We start from the raw sequence: 21,511 nt of genomic DNA, 5'->3' as shown, positions 1-21,511 counted from the left end.
ACAGAATGCCCCATGTGGTCTAGCTGATGAAGGACAAAGGGTGAGGGGCTTGTCAGGGCGCTGCCTGTGGGGAAAGACCATCAGCTGACTGACGGAGCTGGTTTGTTAACAATATGCCATGGACAGAGGAGCAGCTGTCCCTGAGACTAAGGATGCGTCATTGTTTGTATCTCTAAAGAGCCTTTTGCTGGCGAAATCCAAACAATGTGCAAGAACAGTGGGAGATGCAAGGCTGCGATTTCAGTGTGACCACAACCATGTTCTGCCAGAGGAAAGAGAATTCTTAATCATCTTCTTCTCATGTTACTCTGAAGTCTCTGGGTTTCTTGGACATTTGTTAAGAATCTGAAATATCTCAAGGATCACATTTAAGTTCTTCAGGTATCAGTAATACTTCTGTTCCTTTTCTTATGTCCAGCATTGGATGTCTTCCCCCCAGGGTTTGAGGTTTGTCCTGGTGATGTTGTCAACCACAGCCAACCGACAGCATGTTCTGAGCATCTTCTAGACGCCTGACACCATGCTAGGCGTGGGGCACAGAAACATAAAACATAGGCTTTGATTGTGTGTGGGTTTGTAGGCTAATGAGATGAGGCAGACCAGCAAATAAACAAGTCCATCAGTGTGCTAAGTGATTCTGTACCTACATCTCTTAACTAAGTCATCTGGTCAGCTTTTGAACATGCTTAGGTCTGTTTAATCTCTCTCTCTCTCTCTCTCTTTTTTTTTTTTTTTTTTGAGACGGAGTCTCACTCTGTTGCCCAGGGTGGAGTGCTGTGGTGCAATCTTGGCCCATTGCAACTTCCACCTCCTGGGTTCAAGCAATTATCATGTGTCTCAGCCTCTGGAGTAGCTGGGATTACAGGCGCCCACCACCACGCCAGGCTAATTTTTGTATTTTCAGTAGAGACAGGATTTTGTCATGTTGCCCAGATTTGTCTCAAACTCCTGACCTCAAGTGATCAACCCACCTCAGCCTCTCAGAGTGCCGGGATTACAGGCGTGAGCCACCACGCCCGACCTGTTTAATCTTAAAATATTAAAAAAAAAAAAAAAAAAAAAAGGAAAATAAAAGGACAGACAACAAAAACCCTGCCATCAGCCTGCGCCACGCTCACGGTGAGCTCTTTCCTCCGTATTCACGATCACAGTCTTTTCTTTTTTCTTTTTTCTTTTTTTTTTTTGAGACTGAGTTTCACTCTTGTCGCCCAGGCTAGAGTGCAGTGGCGCAATCTCAGCTCACTGCAACCTCCTCCGCCTCCTGGGTTCAAGCAATTCTCCTGCCCTCAGCCTCCTGAGTAGCTGGGACTACAGACATGCGCCACCACACCCAGCTAATTTTTGTATTTTTAGTAGAGACGGGGTTTCACCATGTTGGTCAGGCTGGTCTCAAACTCCTGACCTCAGGTGATCCACCCACCTCGGCCTCCCAAAGTGCTGGGATTACAGCTGTGAGCCACCGCGCCCAGCCCACAACCACATCCTTAAAACAGTTGTCTACACTTGCTGCCTTCCTTCACTGCCCCCTCCTCAGTCCTTACCCCAGTCTAATTTGGATTCAGTCCCGTGACTCCACTAAGATAGGTCTTCCCAGGTCCCCGGTGATCTTGTCTTGATAAATCTTATGGGCTCTCAGCCCTCATCGTACTTGGCTTCTCGGCTGTAGTGGACTCTGTTGACCATGCCCTCCTCGAAATGCTCTCTTCCCATAGTGGTTAGGAGTATGGGCTTCTGGTCAAACAGATGTGGGTCAAATTCCAGCCCTGCCACCTGCCTGCTGTGTGGTTTTGGATCAGTTACTTGGCTTCTCTGTGTCTCATTTCCACATCTGTAAAAATTAGAGTAATAATTGTACCACAACATAGGGTTATTATTGGGAGGGCTAATGAATGAGATAATCCATGCAAAATGCTTAGAACCATGCCTAGCCTATTGTAAGAATTCCATAAAGTTTTACTATTATTAAGAGATTTTAATGGCTTGTTATCTCAGTGGAATTACAACTTCCCGGAAGGCAGTAAACATTGAAGTAAAACATACATTTCTGTATTGCACATTGACTAAGAATATCCCTGATCCTATAAGATAGACAAGGCACTATTTCTCTCTTATTAGTGAGGAACCTGTACCGCTGCCCACAGCCAGCAGGTAGGTAGGTGAGGTTGCACGTCAGCACTGCTCAGAGAGGACTTCCCCAGCAGGTTTGAGGAGTTGCACAGTGGAGGGACAGGGGGACCAAGGAGAGCAGGGGAGACGTTCCACCAAAGCTGAGTTCTAGGGATGGTTCTAAGCAAGGGACAGGTGTGCTTTCTTTGCGAAAGAAACAGCCCTTAGTTGGCAAGTTCTCCAATCCGTAACTGCCCCTGGGCATGGTAATGCTGTTTACAAGTGCAGGAAACCCATAGTGAGAACAAAACTTTCCAAGAGCAACTTCTCTCTTGCTCTTGGAGGTTTATGTAGTTGCTACTGAGGTGCCTGGACCCAAACTGAGATCCCTTGTGAGGGAGCTGGGAACACGTCCTGTGCATTTCAGAAATCTCTCTTCTTTACTTTTTGTGGAATCAACACCAGCGCATGGAGGGGAGAGGGAAAATAGTGGGATGGGCACATTGCTGTGGGGACACATGAGGGCATGGGAGGACAAGGGGTGTGTTACGTAATCCCAACCTGCTTGTCAGCAGAGCCAGGAATAGTGCTTCTTAGGAGGGATTTCCCCCCAGGAAATCTTCAAAGCCCCAGACAGAGGCCGCAGTCCTCGCAAGCTTATGTATGTGTTTGGCTACAGACAGCCCATCCCGGGTCTGGCTCTGGTGCTCCAGAGAGGACTGTGGCTGGCCCAGCATGTGAGTGCCAAGCAGGTCCGTCACTGAGCTCTCCCCAGCGCCAAGCTCTCCCCAGCCACTGTGCATTCTGAGCTTTGTAATCTCATCCCAGCTGCCTGGCTCGACAGTGTCACACGGCCCCAGTCACACAGACACCAGCGACCTGAAGCACACGGCTGCCGACTTGGCTTCCTGCTCTGCCTGTGAAAGTTGATGGAGAGTTCCAGAAGCTGGGCCCAGAGTCTCACACAGAGCTGTCTAGAACACACATGAAATCTGACTTCGGGTGATGGGGAAATTACCTCCCAGGGGTAAAGGCTCCCAGCCACACTCCCTCTGTCTTTGAACCACTTCCTGTTTACATGGCCGCCTGTTCAGAAGAGGGGGGAAGAGGGAGGAGGAAGCAACACTGTTGGAGAGAGGGAAGGGTTCCTGGGGGATGTGAGGAGAGTGGGGAAACATGGGGGCGGCGGGGGGGAACTAAGGCAGAAACTGAGAGGAGACGATGAGAGGAAGCAGGAGGAAGTGAGTGTGTGTGCAGGACACACCGACTGTGGGAATGGGGGAGGGGGACAGGGCTGTGAGAAGAGAGAAGAGGGACGGCCCTCCTGTTTCAGGCGCTGAGCCCAGTCCTCCCTCTTCAGCCTTCTGTGAGCCAGAATGGACTCCCGGAGGGGATGGAGCTGCGCTGAGGGAAGCCAGGGAAGCCACAGTGCATTCCAGAGCTAGTGGAAACTATTTTTGAGCCAGCTATGGAGAGATGATTTGTACCCTGAGAGCCTGACGTCTGCCTGGTTATAACACTGAGCTAGGTGAGGATGGGAAGAAGAGAACCCCTCCTCATTTCTGCCTTATCCTAAGCTGGCTCTTTCCTTCCTGCAGCCCCGCTGCGTTCCTGTTAGTCCTCTGCGGTCACCCATAGCTGCCTTGGGCCTCTGCAGACCCAGAGTGACATTTGGGGGTATATGGAGCAGTGGCTTTGTTCCTGGGCCAGAGTTGAGGGTCCCCGTGCCCTGCCTCAGAGGACCCGCTGAGGGTCCCCGTGCCCTGCCTCAGAGTCCCTTTGCGCTGCCTCAGAGGCCCCGCTGAGGGTCCCCGTGCCCTGCCTCAGGGTCCCTTTGCGCTGCCTCAGAGGCCCCGCTGAGGGTCCCCGTGCCGTGCCCTGCCCCAGAGGCCCCGCTGAGGGTCCCCGTGCCCTGCCTCAGAGGCCCCGCTGAGGGTCCCCGTGCGTTGCCTCAGAGGCCCCGCTGAGGGTCCCCGTGCCGTGCCCTGCCTCAGAGGCCCCGCTGAGGGTCCCCGTGCCCTGCCTCAGAGGCCCCTCTGAGGGTCCCTGTGCGTTGCCTCAGAGGTCCCGCTGAGGGTCCCCGTGCTGTGCCCTGCCTCAGAGGCCCCACTGAGGGTCCCCTGCCCTGCCCTAGAGGCCTGCTGAGGGCCACTGCGCCCTGCTCTGGCATGCCTCAGGGAGCTCCCCATGCAGGGCCGAAGGGGGCCTCTGTGGTGTGAGCCTCCCTGTCAAGGCTCAGACTGGCCAAGCAGCTCCCTCAGGCCCTGGGTGTTCTCAGTCCTGGCTGTTCTTGCCTCCAGCTGGGCATGGTCTAGGTAACCTCATGGGGCCCTTTAGCTGTGGAAGTCTGTGATTCAAGCTGACAAAAAGGGTACCCCTGCACATCCTCCAAAAACACCTGTGCCAAGCTTCCCCAACACCCCGCCACGATAAGGCAGTGATGTTTAACGAGCCAACACTGTTCTAAGTGGTTTATAGAGGTTGAGGGAGCTAACTCATACAACAACCCTACCCGCAAGGCATTTTTACTGGCCCCATTTAAAAGTGAGGAAACCAATATACAAAGGGGTGAAATGGCAGCCATTGCTGGTGAATAGCAGATTCAGGAGACCAGCCTGGGCAGCCTGATTCCAGAATCTCTGCGTTAACTGCTGCACTCCACTGCCCCCTTTTCCAGGTGGTTCTTATAGCCCAGCTCTGTTCTCCACTGCCCATGTTTCATGGTGAACAGGCTCCTCTTCATCCTCAGCCTTATGTACAACTCCCCACCCGCTCCTTCTCCTGGTTCTGTTGGTCCCTGAGACCACAGGGTAGTGGGAGGTTGGGGAGGCTGGGCCTCTCACACCCAGGTCACATGTTTCTCGCCCCCTAGTAGTACCTTTGGCTCATTGCCTTCCATCCCCTTTGCTCCCTCTCCTGAGATAGTGCCATCCCTCCACTTTTCCTGTCATGTACCTCCTGGTCACCCCCTACATTCCCCAAAGACCTTGATCCTGCCTCACACTCTCGCCCTCTGCCCCAAGTCCTGCTGTTCTGGGTGCCTTGCCTTTCCCTGTGGACAAGCTGTACTACACGTGGGTCTCTGAGTTCCTAGGGTGTCAGCTCCAGTGGCACCCACAGCAACGCCAGCTCCCATGTCCTGATGCCCCATGTGTCAGAGATCACTTGGAATAGCGCTGATATTTCTGACAGCATTCCTGCAAGGGAGCCATTATCCCCATCGACACAGGAGGAAATGGATCATCAGAGAAGCTTAGGGACCTGCCCAAGGTGACACAGGGATCTGAACTGAGCTCCAGCCCACGCCCTCAGCTTGTCACGCAGCTGGTCACCCTGTTTCCCTGAACTCCTCTGCTGTTGGAACTTAAGGCTTCAGCATCTCCCCATGGCCACACCCTTGCCCTCAGCCCAGCCTCTCCTTTCTCCCACTCTGTCTCTACTGTGATCTCTTCAGAGTTTGCCATTCCCTTGATTCCTTCATTTCCCTGCCCCGCCTGGACTTTCTTCTGAATCGTTCTCTTTAATCTGAAGAATGTTCAAATCTATCCCATCTGCAAAATCCCCCATCCTCCTTGTCCTCCATCTCCCCCTACCTGTGGGAGTTACCTGTGGAAGTTCCCTACGCTCACTGTCACCACCTTCTCGCCCCCTGCAGGCTGGATTCTGTCTTCGCTGGTTTGTGGTGCAGCCTGGTAGCTGCTTTAGGATTTGCCTTCCTTGATGTCCACAGAGCCTTGATGCTGGGGCTTCCTCTCATGTCTCCCTGGGCTTACAGGGCCGCTGGCTCCCCTCCTACCTCCCAGCCTGCCCCTTCCTCTGAATAGCCAGCATTCAATTTTGTAAGAGGAGGCAAGAGGCTGTGTCTTGGCCCATAGCCCACACAAGCACTGTTTTGCTGATGGAAAGCTGTTGAATTCTATAAAGCTGAAAATCTATATAAATAGACACATTTACAACTTCCTGTCCATTTGGCTATCAATCATTGTAACAAAGGTTTACTAATGATAACCCGCATGTGTAGCAATTCATGGCTTGCACAGGGATTTCGCATGTCCTTCAATATCACTATCTATGTGTAATGAAAATAATTTTTCTGTGGGCATCATTAAATTCAGTTCCCTTTGCTGAGGTAGCATTAGACGTTAGACTTAGGTCCTCTGAGCACTGTCAGCCAGTTGGGATGTTGTTCCCCATCCCCATGATGGTGATTGATAGGTTATTGATCCTTGGGACAGGCCAAATGCCCCTGGTCATTTTAATGACATGTGTTCCTCCTAGGGTGTTAGGAGGGTCTGGGGCTGACCAAAAGATGCTGGCAATCTCTGAGCATGCAGGCTGAGGAAAAGGCAGGTTGAGGCTCAATAGCAGGAGCTGAGACATGTGAATTGGGGTAAAATGTGACCAGGCCTATGTACTTTTGACTGTCTGTTGGGTCGTGGAGTCTTGGACGTCTTGGTTTCAACCAAGGTGGCAGGTAGTTGTGACTTGTGTGCCAGCTCCCACCACTTGATAGAACCTACTTGGAGGACTGCATTGAGGATGCTGAGGGCAAGCCCAGGCCCCTTGGAGAAGAAGGGGCCTATGTCCTATGAGGATACCGTGATGTCTGCCACAAGTGTGGAGAAGGAGATATGCGACGTCTGCCATCGCTGCTTTAGGCTACGATGAACTCTGAAAGGCAGGGAACTACCTGAGGTAAACTCAGCTGGGACTATTATCAGAGTCACAGAGGACAAGCATTCTGGTGGCTTCAGAGGTTTCATCAAGCGTGAAGCCTGGGGCTTATTTTCTGGTTTGGCCAGCTAGGGCTTTGCTTTGGAGTCATCAAATATTGGAGGCCAAAAAGTCATGTAGATGAAGGTTTTCTGATGTCCTACAGCCTCTCCGCGGCTCCCACTGACTCATCCCCAGAAGCAGGCTGGGCTCCACACACCACTACTTTCCTGGCAGCTCCTGGCTGGGCTCAAGGGTGGTAGGAAGCTTTTAGGAATGGCCAGCAGCTCTGGCCATGAGTCCTGTCCCTCTCCAAGGAATGGTGGTGACCTCTGGTGAGCCACCAGCTCCCACCCTCTCCTACCCTTGACTCCTAACTCTTCTTAAACCCTAGGTCAGGGGCACACTCAGCCGCCTTGACCTTGGGCTGGGCTGTGGAACTCTCGGGCCTGCAAGGTATCAGACATACCCAAAGCAGCTAGGCTTCCCCGCCTGCCAGCCATCCCGGGGGGAAGTGAAGAGCAGCAGGCACCCTGCCTGACTCGCTGCCTCTCTGCGATAAGCAGGCCTTTTCACATGGAAGGCCAGTTCCCTCAACACAAATGCCTCACCCCAAGCCCAGGCCCTTCAGGAAAAGAATAGGCTACCTCCAAACCTTTGACACGTTGGCACATTGTACCACATTGTATTTGGATAATTTTATGGTGCTGCCAACAACAATTAGAGGAGGAAAGAAAACAACACCCACCTGGTCTCTGTGCCTTCTTTGTTGCTTAGCACTGAGCATGCCTTTTACTCTTTGTCTGTTAGCGTTTTGGGGATGGCGTGATGTATAAGCCATCGGAGAGTGCCCGAGCCGTATTAAGTCTGCCCTTAGAGTACACCAGTGTCTGCAACTCACTTTGTAATGCATCTTTAAAACTATGGATTGATGGAAGGGCAGACAGCTGGATAGGTGGGCAGTCAAGCAGCAGGTCACATGTGAAGGTAGGATCTGCGCGGGGAGGATATGTATGTGTGCACTGCACGATCCTTTCAACTTTGCTGCCGATTTGGAACTTTTCCTAACAGAATGTTGGGGCGCAGGGAATAATCCCCTGACAGTGAGCCATTGTAATTGAAACCAGGCTCTTGACCAATGTGGTCCCTGAGGCCAGAGAGTGAGGGAGTGGTGTGGATTGGATCCATTTCACCTGTGAAGGCTCCCCGTGGGGAGTTCCTGCTGCCAAGGCTCCAAAGTGGCGCTGGTCCCAGACTGGTGGAGAGGAGGGGCAGGGCCGCCCTCTGCCTCCCGGGGATAAGCTCGTGCTGCCCATTCCCCCAGCCTCCACTATGGAATCCTTGAGCGCCGGGGCACTGCCCTTCCCACTGGCTTACCCCTCACATGCCCGCATCTACACAGTTAAGACTGCATGCCACAGCGGACTCCGGGCCCCAGTCTGGCTTTCCTCGCCTCTCCTGGAGGACTAGCCATCTGCCTCAGTGCTGCCTGTGACATGGGAGGGCACCCGCTCAGCACACATTTGCTGTGGCTCTGAGCCCCCTGAGTAAGCAGAGAGGCTGTCTGAGCACAGGAGGGTTGGGAGGCTTGGCTGTCCAGATGGTCTCCCTGCCGCCTACAGGTTCTGGGCACCAGAGTGGACGGAGCCCAGGGAAGCAGGGGCAGGAAGTTAAGTGACGGGTGAAGAGGCTTTCTGGAGTTGAGTCCTGACCTATATTATGTTGTGGGCCACACACATTGGTGGTCCCAGGGAAGGTGCTGGGATCCAGTTAACAAGCCAGGTAACTGACTCAGATGTGGAAGTAAAATGAAAGGACTCCCCACTCCGCCTCTCCAGTCACCCACTAGTTTGTGGGTGGTGCTCAGCAAATGAAACTCTTGGTTGTATTAATATCAGCCTTCACATAGTGACATTAGGGAAAAAAATAATACAAAGTCGATTTTTTAAAAAGTACCAATTGTAGCACTGCATTCTGCCTCTGATTGTGTAGAAAATGGAGAATCCACTGTCAGGTCCTTGGTCCCTTGGAAGATGGCGCTGTCTAATCTTTTCACAGTCCAGCATGCTCACACTCCAAAACAAACATACACTCACACTCCAACACACACAGACTCTCACACTCAGACACACACATCCTCCCTTACACACACTTGCACTCCAACACACACTCATACACTCACTTTAGCACACACACGTGCACACTTGCACCCACACTCTCTCACACACTTGAATACTTACACACACTTGCACTCAAACACACTCAAACACACACTCGCTTTCTCACACACACACACATTCCTCTGAGCTGAGTGATACTCCTGCCCTCACACCTGCTGAGTGGGGCAGCGCCCGCCTCTCCACCTTTGCAGGCTATGGAGAGGACCCCCTGCAAGGAAGGGCCAGGGCATCCCTCCGCAGGTTCTCGCCCGGGCTGGGTGTGCTCATAGGAGGCAGTGGACCCTGGCATTGAGATCATGGACTCTGGAGCCAGACTCTCTGGGTTTGAGTCCTGGCTCTGCTGCCACCAGTTGTGTGACCATCAACCATTGCTTTATCTTTCTGGGTCTTGGTTTCACCCCTCATATAACAAGGACAATAATGCCTGCCCCATAAGTCGCTGTGCGGATTCATCACGTTTCTACATGTAAGGTGCTCATATAGGAAGCCCTGGTGAGTGTTGGCCGCTGCTGCTGTTCTCAGCATCTGCTTCTAAATCATCCATTTCTGGGCTTCGGGTCCCTGGGCAGGAATTCAGCTTCTAACCAGGACTCAGGGAGAACAACTGTGTTTTCTGCTGTGGCTGTAACAGACGACTGCAGATTTAGTGACATAGAGTAACACGGCTTTATTTTCTTACAGTTCTGGAGGTCAGAAGCCTGAAATCATTTTCACTGGGCTAACGCGGAGGTGTCAGCAGGGCTGTGCTCCCTCCAAGGCTCCCAGGGAGCATCGGCTTCCTGGCCTTTCCAGCCTCCAGAGCCACATTCCTTACATTCCTTGGCTCTTGGCATCCTCCCCATCTTCAGACCAGCAGCCAGCATCCTGCTTCTGTTGTCCTACTGCCACCTTCCTGTGTAGTCCAGTCTCCCTCACTCCTTCTCAGAAGAACCTTGGTGATTACATTTGGGGCCCATAGAGATAATCCAGGAGAATCCCTCATCTCAAAATCCTTAACTTAATCTCATCTGTGAAAGCTCTTTTGCTGTAGAAGGTGACATTGATACTCTGGGGATTGGAGTGGGAACATACTGAGGGGCCAGTATTCATACAACTGAGGCAGGAGGAAGCTTCCCTGGGTCGCGGCCCTGTGGCCCAACTTGGCCAAGTTCTGGACCAACCCGGAGCACCAGTCTAGACCCAGCCTGGCCACACCAGCTGCCAGGGTCCCCTGCTGTCCCTTCATGCTGGCTCTAGGCCCTCTATCTCCCCAGAGCTGGTGTTCCATTCTCTGCTGAATCCCAGTCCTGGCATGTGGAGCACCAGATGGTTCTGTGCTCGTGTGTAAAGGTAAGCAGGTGCTGATGTGCCACATGTATCCTTTTAGGCCACGGTGAGTGTCACTGCGGGGAATGCAAGTGCCATGCAGGTTACATCGGGGACAACTGTAACTGCTCGACAGACATCAGCACATGCCGGGGCAAAGATGGCCAGATCTGCAGTGAGCGCGGGCACTGTCTCTGTGGGCAGTGCCAGTGCACGGAGCCGGGGGCCTTTGGGGAGATGTGTGAGAAGTGCCCTACCTGCCCGGATGCGTGCAGCACCAAGAGGTACTGGTTCCACCGACAGCCCCACCTTACTTCTCACCCAGGCCAGGCCTGTGGTCCAGCCGGGCAGCCCTCAGGGCCGGCCGGCCGGCCTCCACTCCCCACCTCCCACATCTCCCACCCAGCCAGCCTCACTGGAGAGCCGCACTCTTACCAACAGTAACTGAAACTGTGGCTTTCAAATACTGGTTCCATAAGGGTTTTGTAAGAAAACAAAAACACAACAAGAAATACAAAACTGCTATTCTGTTCCTAAACACATTTAGAAATTACAAGATCACAGATTTAAGTGAAATTAAACTGGTGTTGGTACCAAAAATAGCACCTTCTCAGAGCCTTGAGTGTACTATTGTGTGCTTTCACAGGAGAATACAGCGTGCATCTTTTTTCAAATGAATTTAATCCTCCACACTGATATCTCCCAAGCAGTGTTTCACAGAACCCCTATGGGAAATGCTGACAAACATCACCAGAAGGTAAATTGGAAAGAGGCTGGGCGTGGTGGCTCACACCTGTAATCCCAGCACTTTGGGAGGCTGAGACGGGTGGATCACTTAAGGTCAGGAGTTTGAGACCAGCCCGGCCAACATGGTGAAACCCTGTCTCTACTAAAAATACAAAAATTAGCTGGGCGTGGTGGCGCATGCCTGTAATCTCAGCTGGTCTGGAGGCTGAGGCAGGAAAATGGCCTGAACCTGGGAGGGGGACATTGCAAGATTGTGCCACTGCACCCCAGCCTGGGCAACAGAGACTCCATCTCAAAAAGGGTAAATTGGAGATAAAGGTACCTGACCTAAATAAGGCATGCCAGAAACCACTGTAATGGCTTTTGAATTTTCTGCTCCATTTATACAGATAATAGAACGTGGGCTCTGCGCTGCCGCTGAACGCAGAGATTGTCTAGACCTGGGCCCCAGCCTTCGCTGACTCGGCCACGGCCTCCCATAGCTGTGCTGACCTCCTCCTGCTCAGCCCCGCACGCTCCACCAGAGTGCAAATGAGAGGGAATTACAGAATGATGCCCCTGGAAAGCAGGAGTGGCATTTGCTCTTGGAGTTTGCTGGAGAGACAGCTGTGTCATCATTATCCATGCTAAGGAGGCAGGGACACAGAGGATAAGAAACAAATCATAATACAAACGTCACTTCTCGTTGGCTGAGGAACGCATCTGTGATTTTTCTCTTGGCAGATTTCCCTTCCAAATGTCTGGCTCAGGCTGATAATGAAATGAGTTCATGCTCCCTGCGCCTGCAGTGGCTGCTGGTCAGTCTGTGCTCAGAAACGTTCTGGGTGGCAGAACCCCTGGTTGGACATTTGCCATAAATAACCCAGGCGTGGGTAATTGAAAGCTGGCTGCAGATGGAGAGACAAGATAGACAGGACTGGGTTTTAATGTTGTTTAATTGGAGGGGATGGGGGAGAGTAAGGAAGAAGAAAAACAGATCTTCTTTAGACCCGCTACGAGCAGAGAAAAAACAGATCCAAGTAGAAACAGCCTGGGGAAGGTTAGGATCCTGGATCTGGAGCCCAGATAGCTGTGGCCATCCCAGCATGGAGTCAGCCATTATCCACGTTTTGTACCCGAGGGAGGTGCCCCCACCTCCAGCTCCCAGCAGCAGAACCTTTTTGAGTCTATGCTCCTAGTCCTTGGGGCACACTAGGTTAATGAGGAGTGGGGGTCAAGCTAGGACAGTACACATGGAGCCCATCAAACGAGTCTTGCCTTCCTACAGCACAGCAGGCAATGGAGGATTGGCCTTAAGTCGAAGGCCCAGGGGAAAACAGCTCTAGCTTTAAGTGTTTAAAGCACTGACTTCCTAGAAGACATAGACTTAATAATTTATTATTCATTACACAGTATGAAGAGAGCAAGGAGAGCAGAGATGCCACAAGGGAATATCATGATTCCTTCTTCTTCTTCTTTTTTTTTTTTTTTTTGAGACAGGGTCTCGCTCTGTCACCCAGATTGGAATGCAGTGGCATCATCACAGCTCACTGCAGCCTCGAACTCCTGGGCTCAAGCGATCCTCCTGCCTCAGCCTCCCAGGTAGCTAGGACTATAGACTTGCACCACCACACCTGGCTAATTTTTATTTTTTATAGAGACAGGGTCTTGCTATATTGACCAGGCTGGTCTCAAACTTCTAAACTCAGGCAATCCTCCCACTTCAGCCTCCCCAAGTGTTGGGATTACAGGAGGCATGAGCCACTGCACCCAGCCCACTATTCCTTCTTCTTTGTCTCTGGGCCATACTGACCCTCTCTGTCTCTTTCACAGCCTAGTTGAAACTCTTTTTTTTTTTAAATGAAGTCCTTTTGATGGTGACTTACATCAGTCTGTTTTTTCTACTTGCTGCTTGTTAAGAGGCACCGAGTTTTGAATGTCCTACGTCCTTTTTTTTCTGGGGGTTTCAGAGCAGCCAGTCTTCATTTTCTGGATCTAACCAACCACCCTCTTCACTTTGGGTGAGTTCACGCTCAACCCCAGCTGATTTCAATTAACAGGCTCTCAGAGCAAAGTCTCTCAAAACAACTTAATTTTTTTAAAGGGCAGTCTTATTTTAGTACATGACTACAATATATTACAAGTTTCAACCAGTACATGGGGCATATGAGTTAGACTGATATGTCCACATAGATACTTAGGGAGTGTTTCCTGGAAGCGGCCTGGAGCTGTGGTTTAACGACAGAGAATCAGAGGGCAGGGACAGAGAATCCTGGCCCGGAGTGAAAGCAGCCCTCTTCTTAGCCCTGTGCTAATTTGGGAGGCTGATGGAGGGGGTGGGGTGGGGTCAGGGGCAGCTGGGTCAGCATGAATGACTGAAGCTGGAGCCACCCCTTCCTGGCCCCCAGCCAGGTCTCAGCTGCCCGCCTTCCGGGGCTGTGACTGTTGGGAGAGTTACCATCTTGTTTCTAACTTCAGAATGTTTCCATAAAGTCAGTCCCAGGAGAGTGGGATTTTGTGGCCAATTCAGGGATGGTTGAGCTCCTAAGCATATCAGAACCTCTTAGGAGGCCTAGTCTGACAGGTGGGGCACCTGGCTGCAGAACCTCAAGTCCTCCTCCGTAAAATAAAGAGGACTTAGTGAAATGGTCTCAGAGCTCCCGGCCAGTTCTGCTTCTCCACTTCGCAGTTTCTGTACTGGAAATGTTTTAGTAGCTGGCCTCTTAATCCCAAGGTGTTAGGAAACAGATGATGATAAAGGCACCACATTGCAGTTGCACATCCCTCTGTATTTTTGGCAGAGAGCTTTCTGGACACACAGCCCCTTTGGTCCCCACAGGCCTGTGGTGCCACAACAGCTCTGCCTCATGTAGTTGAGGTTCTGAGGTCACCCCCTGCACTCTGGTGGCCTCCCCAGCACACCTGGCTCTTGAGTCCTGACCCGGTTTCCTAGGCACCTCTCCGGGGGTCTCACTCTCCTCAAAGGCCACCAGGCAGCACTGCATCACAAAGTCCCTGAGAATGACACACCCCAGCCCTCTCCTCCCTGGAGCTTTGTGCTCACCATCCCCCAGCCACCAGCGGGGCCTGGGACCTCTCCTCTTGAACATCAGCTTTACAGCCCTGCAGCCAGAGCTTAGCTCCCTGCCCTGTGACCTCAGGAATCCCATTCTCCCAAATGTCTCCTAAGACAGAGAAAGAATGTCTGGAACTTGGTTTTGATGATATAAAGTATAATAATGACCATTTAATTGAACTTTGTAGTCAAGCATTTTCACCCACTATCTGAGCCAGCACCCACCGTTAGCCTGAGGTGGGAGGAGAGAGGCTCAAGGTGTCACTTTTTGGCTGCTCATCCATTTTCTAGAGGAGGCCCCTGTGAAAGAACAAGGGTTCCCTGGGAGGGAGCCATCACCCTAGAGCCTGTGCCAGCGCCTGGTGTAGACTGATTCGTGGGTAAGTGGGCAGCAGGCCTGGGGGACCTGGCAGGTAGACTCTGTCTGAGAGGCAGAAGGGGGCTGGAGCCCAAGATTTTCCAGGACAGTGGATCTCAGCCCTCGACAGGCATCAGAATTGCCCAGGAAGCCTGGCCCTGAGGGTGTGGCTGGGCTCAGGTACTGGGAGTTTCTCTTGAAAGCTCCCTGGAGAGTTGAACGTGTGGGAGGGTTGAGATCCCTGCCCTGGGTGATGACCAGGGCAGGATGTGGGGAACTGGGACAATGTGGGGGCACTGAGCTCTGGCCATGGGAGTGTGAGGATCTCTGGGAGGCCAGGAATACTGTTTTATCACCCAGAAACCTCTGGCTTGGAGCAGACGCCTCACCAGGCATTAGATGGACCAGAGTGCAGATGGATTTGGCTCCTGGTGTCAGAATTTGAAAGGTCTGCAACTTGACATGTAGACAAGACATGCCGCTAAACTCACACAGGTTCCTCCAAGAACCCTTGGGCTTCCTCGCATAGCAACGAGAAAGGCAGAGCAGACACATTCCCTGAGGCTGAACATCTGCAGCTAGAAAGAAGTGAAAGCCTTCCCAGGTCCTGCACTGCCGGGAGCTCAGGGACAGGTGTGGGACTGCTCTACGTTGTCTGACACCCACCTTTATTTCCTCTTTTCCAAAGAGATTGCGTCGAGTGCCTGCTGCTCCACTCCGGGAAACCTGACAACCAGACCTGCCACAGCCTGTGCAGGGACGAGGTGATCACATGGGTGGACACCATTGGTGAGTGTGCCGCCGCCGCCTGGGCAGCCACGGTTTCCCTCCTCCCTGGGGAGGAGGGTGGTTTTAGCCTTGAGTCAGGAGGCACAGCCCAGGCTTCCTGGGCATAACTGTGGGCTCCCCATGAGGACCCGGTGCTGGAACCGCCATCCACGGCTGATGGGAATGTAGAATGGTACAGACTTTGGAAAGCAGCTTGGCAGTTTCCTAAAAAGTCGAACAGAATACAATGTACCAATTCTACTCCCAGGTATACAGCCTAGAGAATTAGGTCCATATGTCCATATAAAAATGTGTACAAAAATGTTCACAGCAGCATTATTCACGATAGCCAAAGGTGGAAACGAACCAATGTCCATCAATGGATGAACAGAAAAGAAAACAAAGCGTGGTCTATCTATACAGTGGACACTACTGAACCACTAAGAGGTATGAAGTACTGACACACGCTCCGGCACAGGGAGGCCTGACCACAGTGCGGAGTGAAAGAAGCCATGTATTATATGGTTCTGTTCATATGAAATGTCTAACATAGGAAAAGCCATGGAGACAGAAAGTAGATGAGTGGTGGCCTGATGCTAGGGAGAAGGGAAAATTGGCATTGACTGCTAACAGGTGTGGATTTCTTTCTAGGGTGATGGAAATATTCAGAATTAGTAGGAATGGTTACACAACATTGTGAGTTCAGTAAAATGACTGATTGTACACTTTAAAATGGTTTAAATGGTTGGGGGGGGGTGGAATTATGCACCTTGGAAGGGAATCTGCATCTCAGGCTCCCCTCACTGGCAGGCTTCCCCACTATCTTCACCTCTGACTATGCAAACTCTGGCCCCCAGCTGCCTGTCTGTCTTGGTCCTAACTTACATCTTTTGTAGACTTCCTTGTTCCCACCTCCCTATTTTGACTCACTTCAGTCGTGGCTTTTGAGGGATTTTTTTGTCTTCCAGACAGTCTCTGTCACTCAGGCTGGAGTGCAGTAGCACCATCATAGCTCACTAAAGTCTCGACCTCCTGGGCTCAGGCAAACCTCTTGCCTCAGCCTCCCAAGTAGCTGGGACCTACGGGCATGTGCCACCATGCCACCACACCTGGCAAATTTTTGTATTTTTTGTAGAGACCGGGTTTCACTATGTTGCCCAGGCTGGTCTCAAACTCCTGGGGTCAAGCAATCCACCTGCCTCAGCCTCCCAAAGTGTTGCCATTACAGGTGCCATTACATGCCACCATGCCCAGCTACTTCTTAGTATTTGAGCTATGGATGCATCCAGCACATATTCACTGAGCGCCTACTGTGTGCCAGGTGCTGTCTGTCTCCTTAGGAGACTGTGGGGAGTAGACCACAGCCTGGTTCCTCGCATGCCTGTCTTCCTGCCCCTGCTTCTGTCTTGCGGCTCAGCCTGGCTGACCTCAGGTTCTGCCTGCAGACCTGGGCTGGTTGCCCCTAATTAGGTACAAGTGGTTAGAGAAGGAAACAATGCCTTCCTGTGGCCCAAGGACTGGTTCGCTTGGTTCATAGCAGTGACAGCCGTTCATGCACAGTTGCTTCCCAACCCAGTCCTCTGAGATAGAGCGGCAGAGAAAGCTTATGTTCCAATCCATCATTTACCCTTCTTCTTCCTTCTTCCAGATTTTTTTCATACGCACACTCACATGCTCACTCATATTCACCCAGCCCGGAAGGGAGCTGAGACAGAAAGTCCAGGCTTTCATGTGTGATAACCACACAAATTCATCTGCTTCCAGGTTACAGCTCTGTCTAGCAACAGGGTTAAAAAGGTTAAAAAGGCCAGAGCTGGAAAGCGTTTCCCGCCCTGATGTTCACCTTCCGTTCCTCCCCAGGACCCATTGCCATCGCCGCCGCATTTCCTCACCCCTCGCCTCTCTTTGCACTTCCCCTAGTTCCTTTCCCTCCTAAAAAACAGCCTGCTAACCCTCTCCCAGAGAAGCCTTGGAATGTAGATAATGCCTGGACAGGGATGCCTCCACCTTGGGGAACGGTAGCAAGGGGGAGGGAGTTGCTGAGGCAGCTTGAGGAAGGGGCTTCTTAATATGGAGGAGAGAGGCCAGGCAGCGTTCAGGGCTGGGCTGGGGACAGCCTGAGCTCCATGCAGTCTCACTTTATCTCCAGGCATGGGCACCAAGGTGGGCACCAGCCTCTCACCCAGTGTCCTCATTGTCTTGTGGTTCTTTTTGATTTTACATCCCAGGAAGGGGTTGCTGCCTCTTGGCCACTGCGGCCAGCTCTCAGCCCCAAGTGGCCTGGGCTGTTTCTCAAATATGAAGCCTCATTCAAGCCTCAAAGGGGGCTGGGATGGCTCTTTGTTTCTTTCTTTATCCCTTTAATTTCCGTGGCCAATCCATTCACCCGTCCCCACCCCGATACCATTAAAACCTTCTCTTATTTCACATCACCCCTGACTAACACTTCAGAGGCTTGGAGATCCTCTAATGTGTTCCACGTGTCCCCAAAGCCATCTAAATTCAGCCCTGGGCCTGCGTTCTTGGTGTGAGAAACCTGAACTCATCTTCAAAGGCCCAGCTTCCTCTTAAGACTTTCTGCCCACACCCCCCATGCCCTTTCCTTCTTCAAGGCGCTCAGCTCCCTGCCCTGACCATCAGCGACTGTGGGCTGCTCAGAGAGACTCAGGCCATTCCCACTTGGTTTTCTTCCAGTGAAAGATGACCAGGAGGCTGTGCTTTGTTTCTACAAAACCGCCAAGGACTGCGTCATGATGTTCACCTATGCGGAGCTCCCCAGTGGGAAGTCCAACCTGACGGTCCTCAGGGAGCCAGGTAGGTGAGGGCTGCGAGGGGATCGGCCCACTCAGCCAGCCCTCAGTTCTGATTTCTGATGCCACTCCCTTCTCTGGGACCACTGCCCTTTCTCTCCTCATTGGCCTTTCCAAACTCCAGGGAGAGGAGGGATACAATTTCTTATTTTTCTTTTATTTATTTATTTTTTTAGACAGGCCATCACTGTGTCACCCAGGCTACAGTGCGGTGGTGCCATCATGGCTCACTGCAGCCTTGACCTCCTCGGTTGGGTTCAGGTGATCCTCCCACCTCAGCCTCCCGAGCAGGTGGCACCACAGGCATGCACCACCACACCAGGCTAATTTTTGTGTTTTTTTGGTAGAGATAGGTTTTCACCACATTGCCCAGGCTGGCCTTGAACTCCTGGGCTCAAGTGATCCACCTGCCTTGGCCTCACAAAGTACTAGGATTATAGGTTTGAGCCACTGTACCTAACCAGTATAATTTCTCATGAAGATCAGATCTAAGGTCACTGCTGCTCCACTCCTAGAGTTTAGAAGAAAGATGAGTGTGCAGCTGGGGGCCCATTCTTGGGGCAAAGCTCTAGGGGGGCGTGAGTTAGGGCAATGGGAGTTATAGAAGGATAGCGCCCTGTCCCTGGGGAGAGTCTTCTCTTAGAGGCACTCAGAGGTGAAAGTAACCACAGAACATACCTACCCTGCACAGCCAAAGGCAGCAAGGAGCTGCTGTGTTCTGCAGGGAAGATGCAGGGCATCTGGACCCCCTGGGCTGGGCAGGGTATCACTCAAGTCAGGGAGCATCCAGCTTCACACACAGCCCGGGCAGGGCCGCTGCTCTTCCCAGCGTGGATTCCAAGGACAACGGAGCGCTGGGTTCAACATTCCTGCTGCTCCCATGCTCAGCTTCCAGAACCACTGAAGAGGTCAAGCTGTAATCCAAATACCAAAATTCTGCCTCTGCTTGGACCCAGGGACCAATAGCCTTTGCCTTGGAGTAATTGGAATTTCTGATATCACCCCTTACATTCTTCTTGGGGGTGAGGAGGCAGGGGTGGAGCAGAAAAAGATTTGCTGTCTTCAGCTGACAGCACTGCAAACTATTTTTCTAAATTGGGCCCAACCACATAATGCGCCTTCCTGAGGCCAGAGGCAGAGAGAAGTGTGGTACCAGCCTAGGACGCACGCCTGTAAGAATGAGGCTCTGTTTCCAGTGCTGTCTCTGCGGTTCTTTGAAAATAAGCACATTTACTCCAAGGAATTCCACACCAAAGGCTTACAAATGTTGGCCCCCAGCCCAGACCTTGTGGAAGTGGCTTCATGGTACCTCCTGCCTGCCAGTCCGCTCCTGAAACCATGTACATGAAAGCTGAGCGGGTCCAGCATCCCACAATGGAGACTGGGCCAGGCAGGGCATGGGTGCTGCCCATGAGGGGAAGGCAGCTGTGCCCCAGGGCTCTCATCTAGACTTTGCCACACTTGCTGTGTGACTTTGGAACAGCCACTGGCCCTTTTGAATCTTTCATTTTTTGTATATTGGGATAAACCTTCCTGAGGATCTAAGGGAGAGCCAAGGAGAAGGCCTTTGGGAGGGGTGCAACTTTCATCTCGGAAATGCCTGCAGCTGGGGGTGGGAGGGGCATGGTGATGCTAGTGGCTTTGCTTACCATGCTTCTGGTCCCCCAGAGTGTGGAAACACCCCCAACGCCATGACCATCCTCCTGGCTGTGGTCGGCAGCATCCTCCTGGTTGGGCTCGCACTCCTGGCTATCTGGAAGCTGCTCGTCACCATCCACGACCGGAGGGAGTTTGCAAAGTTCCAGAGCGAGCGATCCAGGGCCCGCTATGAAATGGTAAGCATGTGGGAAATGGGAAGCAGAGACTTCAAGCTCAGAGGTGTGGTTGAATTCAGTGGTACGTTAGCAATAGAGGCTCACTAATGTCTTTGGCACTAAAAACAAAGAACACCAGAAAGACTGTGCCCAGTTCCGGATGGAGAGAACTGCACAACCCCAGTGCAGAGTGACCTGTTCCAACACCCAGATCAGGAGGGTCATGGGGGCAGAGGCACTGGGCGTGCCTCAGGAAGAGTCTGACCAGTCTCAGAGAGACCACAGACCCACAGGAAAGCTCAGATTCTTATGGTCCATTACAACACTCACACCTGCAGTCTGGTCAGTCCAGGCAGACTGCAAACGCCCAAAGGACTGAGCGCAGAGTCAGTGCCTGCTGAACCTGGGCTTGATTTCTGTTAAAGCTGGAAGGGACTTCAGAGACCTTCTGACCCAACTCCTCCTTCCAGAGGTGGATAGTGCAAGCTTAGAGAAGGCGAGGGCTTTCCTGGGGAACACAGAGCTGTCCTAGAGCGCATGGCCATCGCCTCCTGAGTGCTCTGCCTGCTGCTGTCGTGGGTGGCTGACCTGGGAAGGGATCCTAGGGCCTGCGTCTGCTCGTTTGAGTGTGTGAGCTAACATGTGTCCTCATCCTCTTCCCCGCCATGTTCTGTAGGCTTCGAACCCATTGTACAGAAAGCCTATCTCCACGCACACTGTGGACTTCACCTTCAACAAGTTCAACAAATCCTACAATGGCACTGTGGACTGATGTTTCCTTCTCCGAGGGTCTGGAGGGGGGAACTAATGAAATGGTCAGACTGAAACGCCTTGCACGGCTGCTCGGCTTGATCACAGCTCCCTAGGTAGGCACCACAGAGAAGACCTTCTAGTGAGCCTGGGCCAGGAGCCCACATTGCCTGCACAGGAAGGTGCCTGGCCATGTCACCTGGCTGCTAGGCCAGAGCCATGCCAGGCTGCATCTCTCTGAGCTTGGGATAAAGCAAGGGGACCTTGGCGCTCTCAGCTTTCCCTGCCACATCCAGCTTGTTGTCCCAATGAAATACTGAGATGCTGGGCTGTCTCTCCCTTCCAGGAGTGCTGGGCCCCGAGCCTGGCCAGACAAGAAGACTGTCAGGAAGGGTCAGAGTGTGTAAAACCAGCATACAGTTTGGCTTTTTTCACATTGATCATTTTTATATGAAATAAAAAGATCCTGCATTTATGGTGTAGTTCTGAGTCCGGAGACTTTTCTGCCTGATGGCTATGCCTTGCACACAGGTGTTGGTGATGGGGCTATTGAGATGCCTGTTGAAGGTACATCGTTTGCAAATGTCAGTTTCCTCTCCTGTCCGTGTTTGTTTAGTACTTTTGTAATGAAAAGAAACAAGACTGTTTGGGATTGAAAGTAAAGATTAAAACCAAAAGAATTTGTGTTTGTCTGATACTCTATGTATTTGTTTCTTTCTGAACAGACTTAGAATGGTGCCCCCAGTGAGGACTGAAGCGGCCGTGTACTTCCTCAGGGGTGGGACACAAGCTGGTCTGATACTCCAGACTACAACCTGTCAGTAAGCATGAGGTGCTCAGGGCAGTCAGGGCTGTGCAAGGGAGCACTGAGCAGATGCCTTTGGCCCCTTCCAGCTTTTACTGAC

General features: G+C 52.1%; 1 protein-coding gene across 2 annotated transcripts in view; it reads left to right on the top strand.

Moving 5' to 3' along the window:
• ITGB5 (integrin subunit beta 5) overlaps positions 1 to 21,303 on the top strand; it is a 122,408-nt gene extending 101,105 nt beyond the window's left edge. For both annotated transcript variants that reach the window (XM_023215082.3, XM_023215076.3), the window contains 5 exons: positions 10,366 to 10,588; positions 15,153 to 15,253; positions 17,927 to 18,046; positions 19,711 to 19,877; positions 20,533 to 21,303. In XM_023215082.3, coding sequence (XP_023070850.1) covers positions 10,366 to 10,588; positions 15,153 to 15,253; positions 17,927 to 18,046; positions 19,711 to 19,877; positions 20,533 to 20,628 — 707 coding nt within the window. In that variant the 3' untranslated portion in view covers positions 20,629 to 21,303. The remainder of the gene's footprint in view (positions 1 to 10,365; positions 10,589 to 15,152; positions 15,254 to 17,926; positions 18,047 to 19,710; positions 19,878 to 20,532) is intronic.
• The last annotated feature ends 208 nt before the right edge of the window (positions 21,304 to 21,511 follow it).

Source organism: Piliocolobus tephrosceles, chromosome 2 (assembly GCF_002776525.5).
Source record: "Piliocolobus tephrosceles isolate RC106 chromosome 2, ASM277652v3, whole genome shotgun sequence".
Taxonomy (NCBI): Eukaryota; Metazoa; Chordata; class Mammalia; order Primates; family Cercopithecidae; genus Piliocolobus; species Piliocolobus tephrosceles.
The sequence above is the reverse complement of the archived record's forward strand: the minus strand, read 5'-3'. Positions and strand labels throughout refer to the sequence as shown.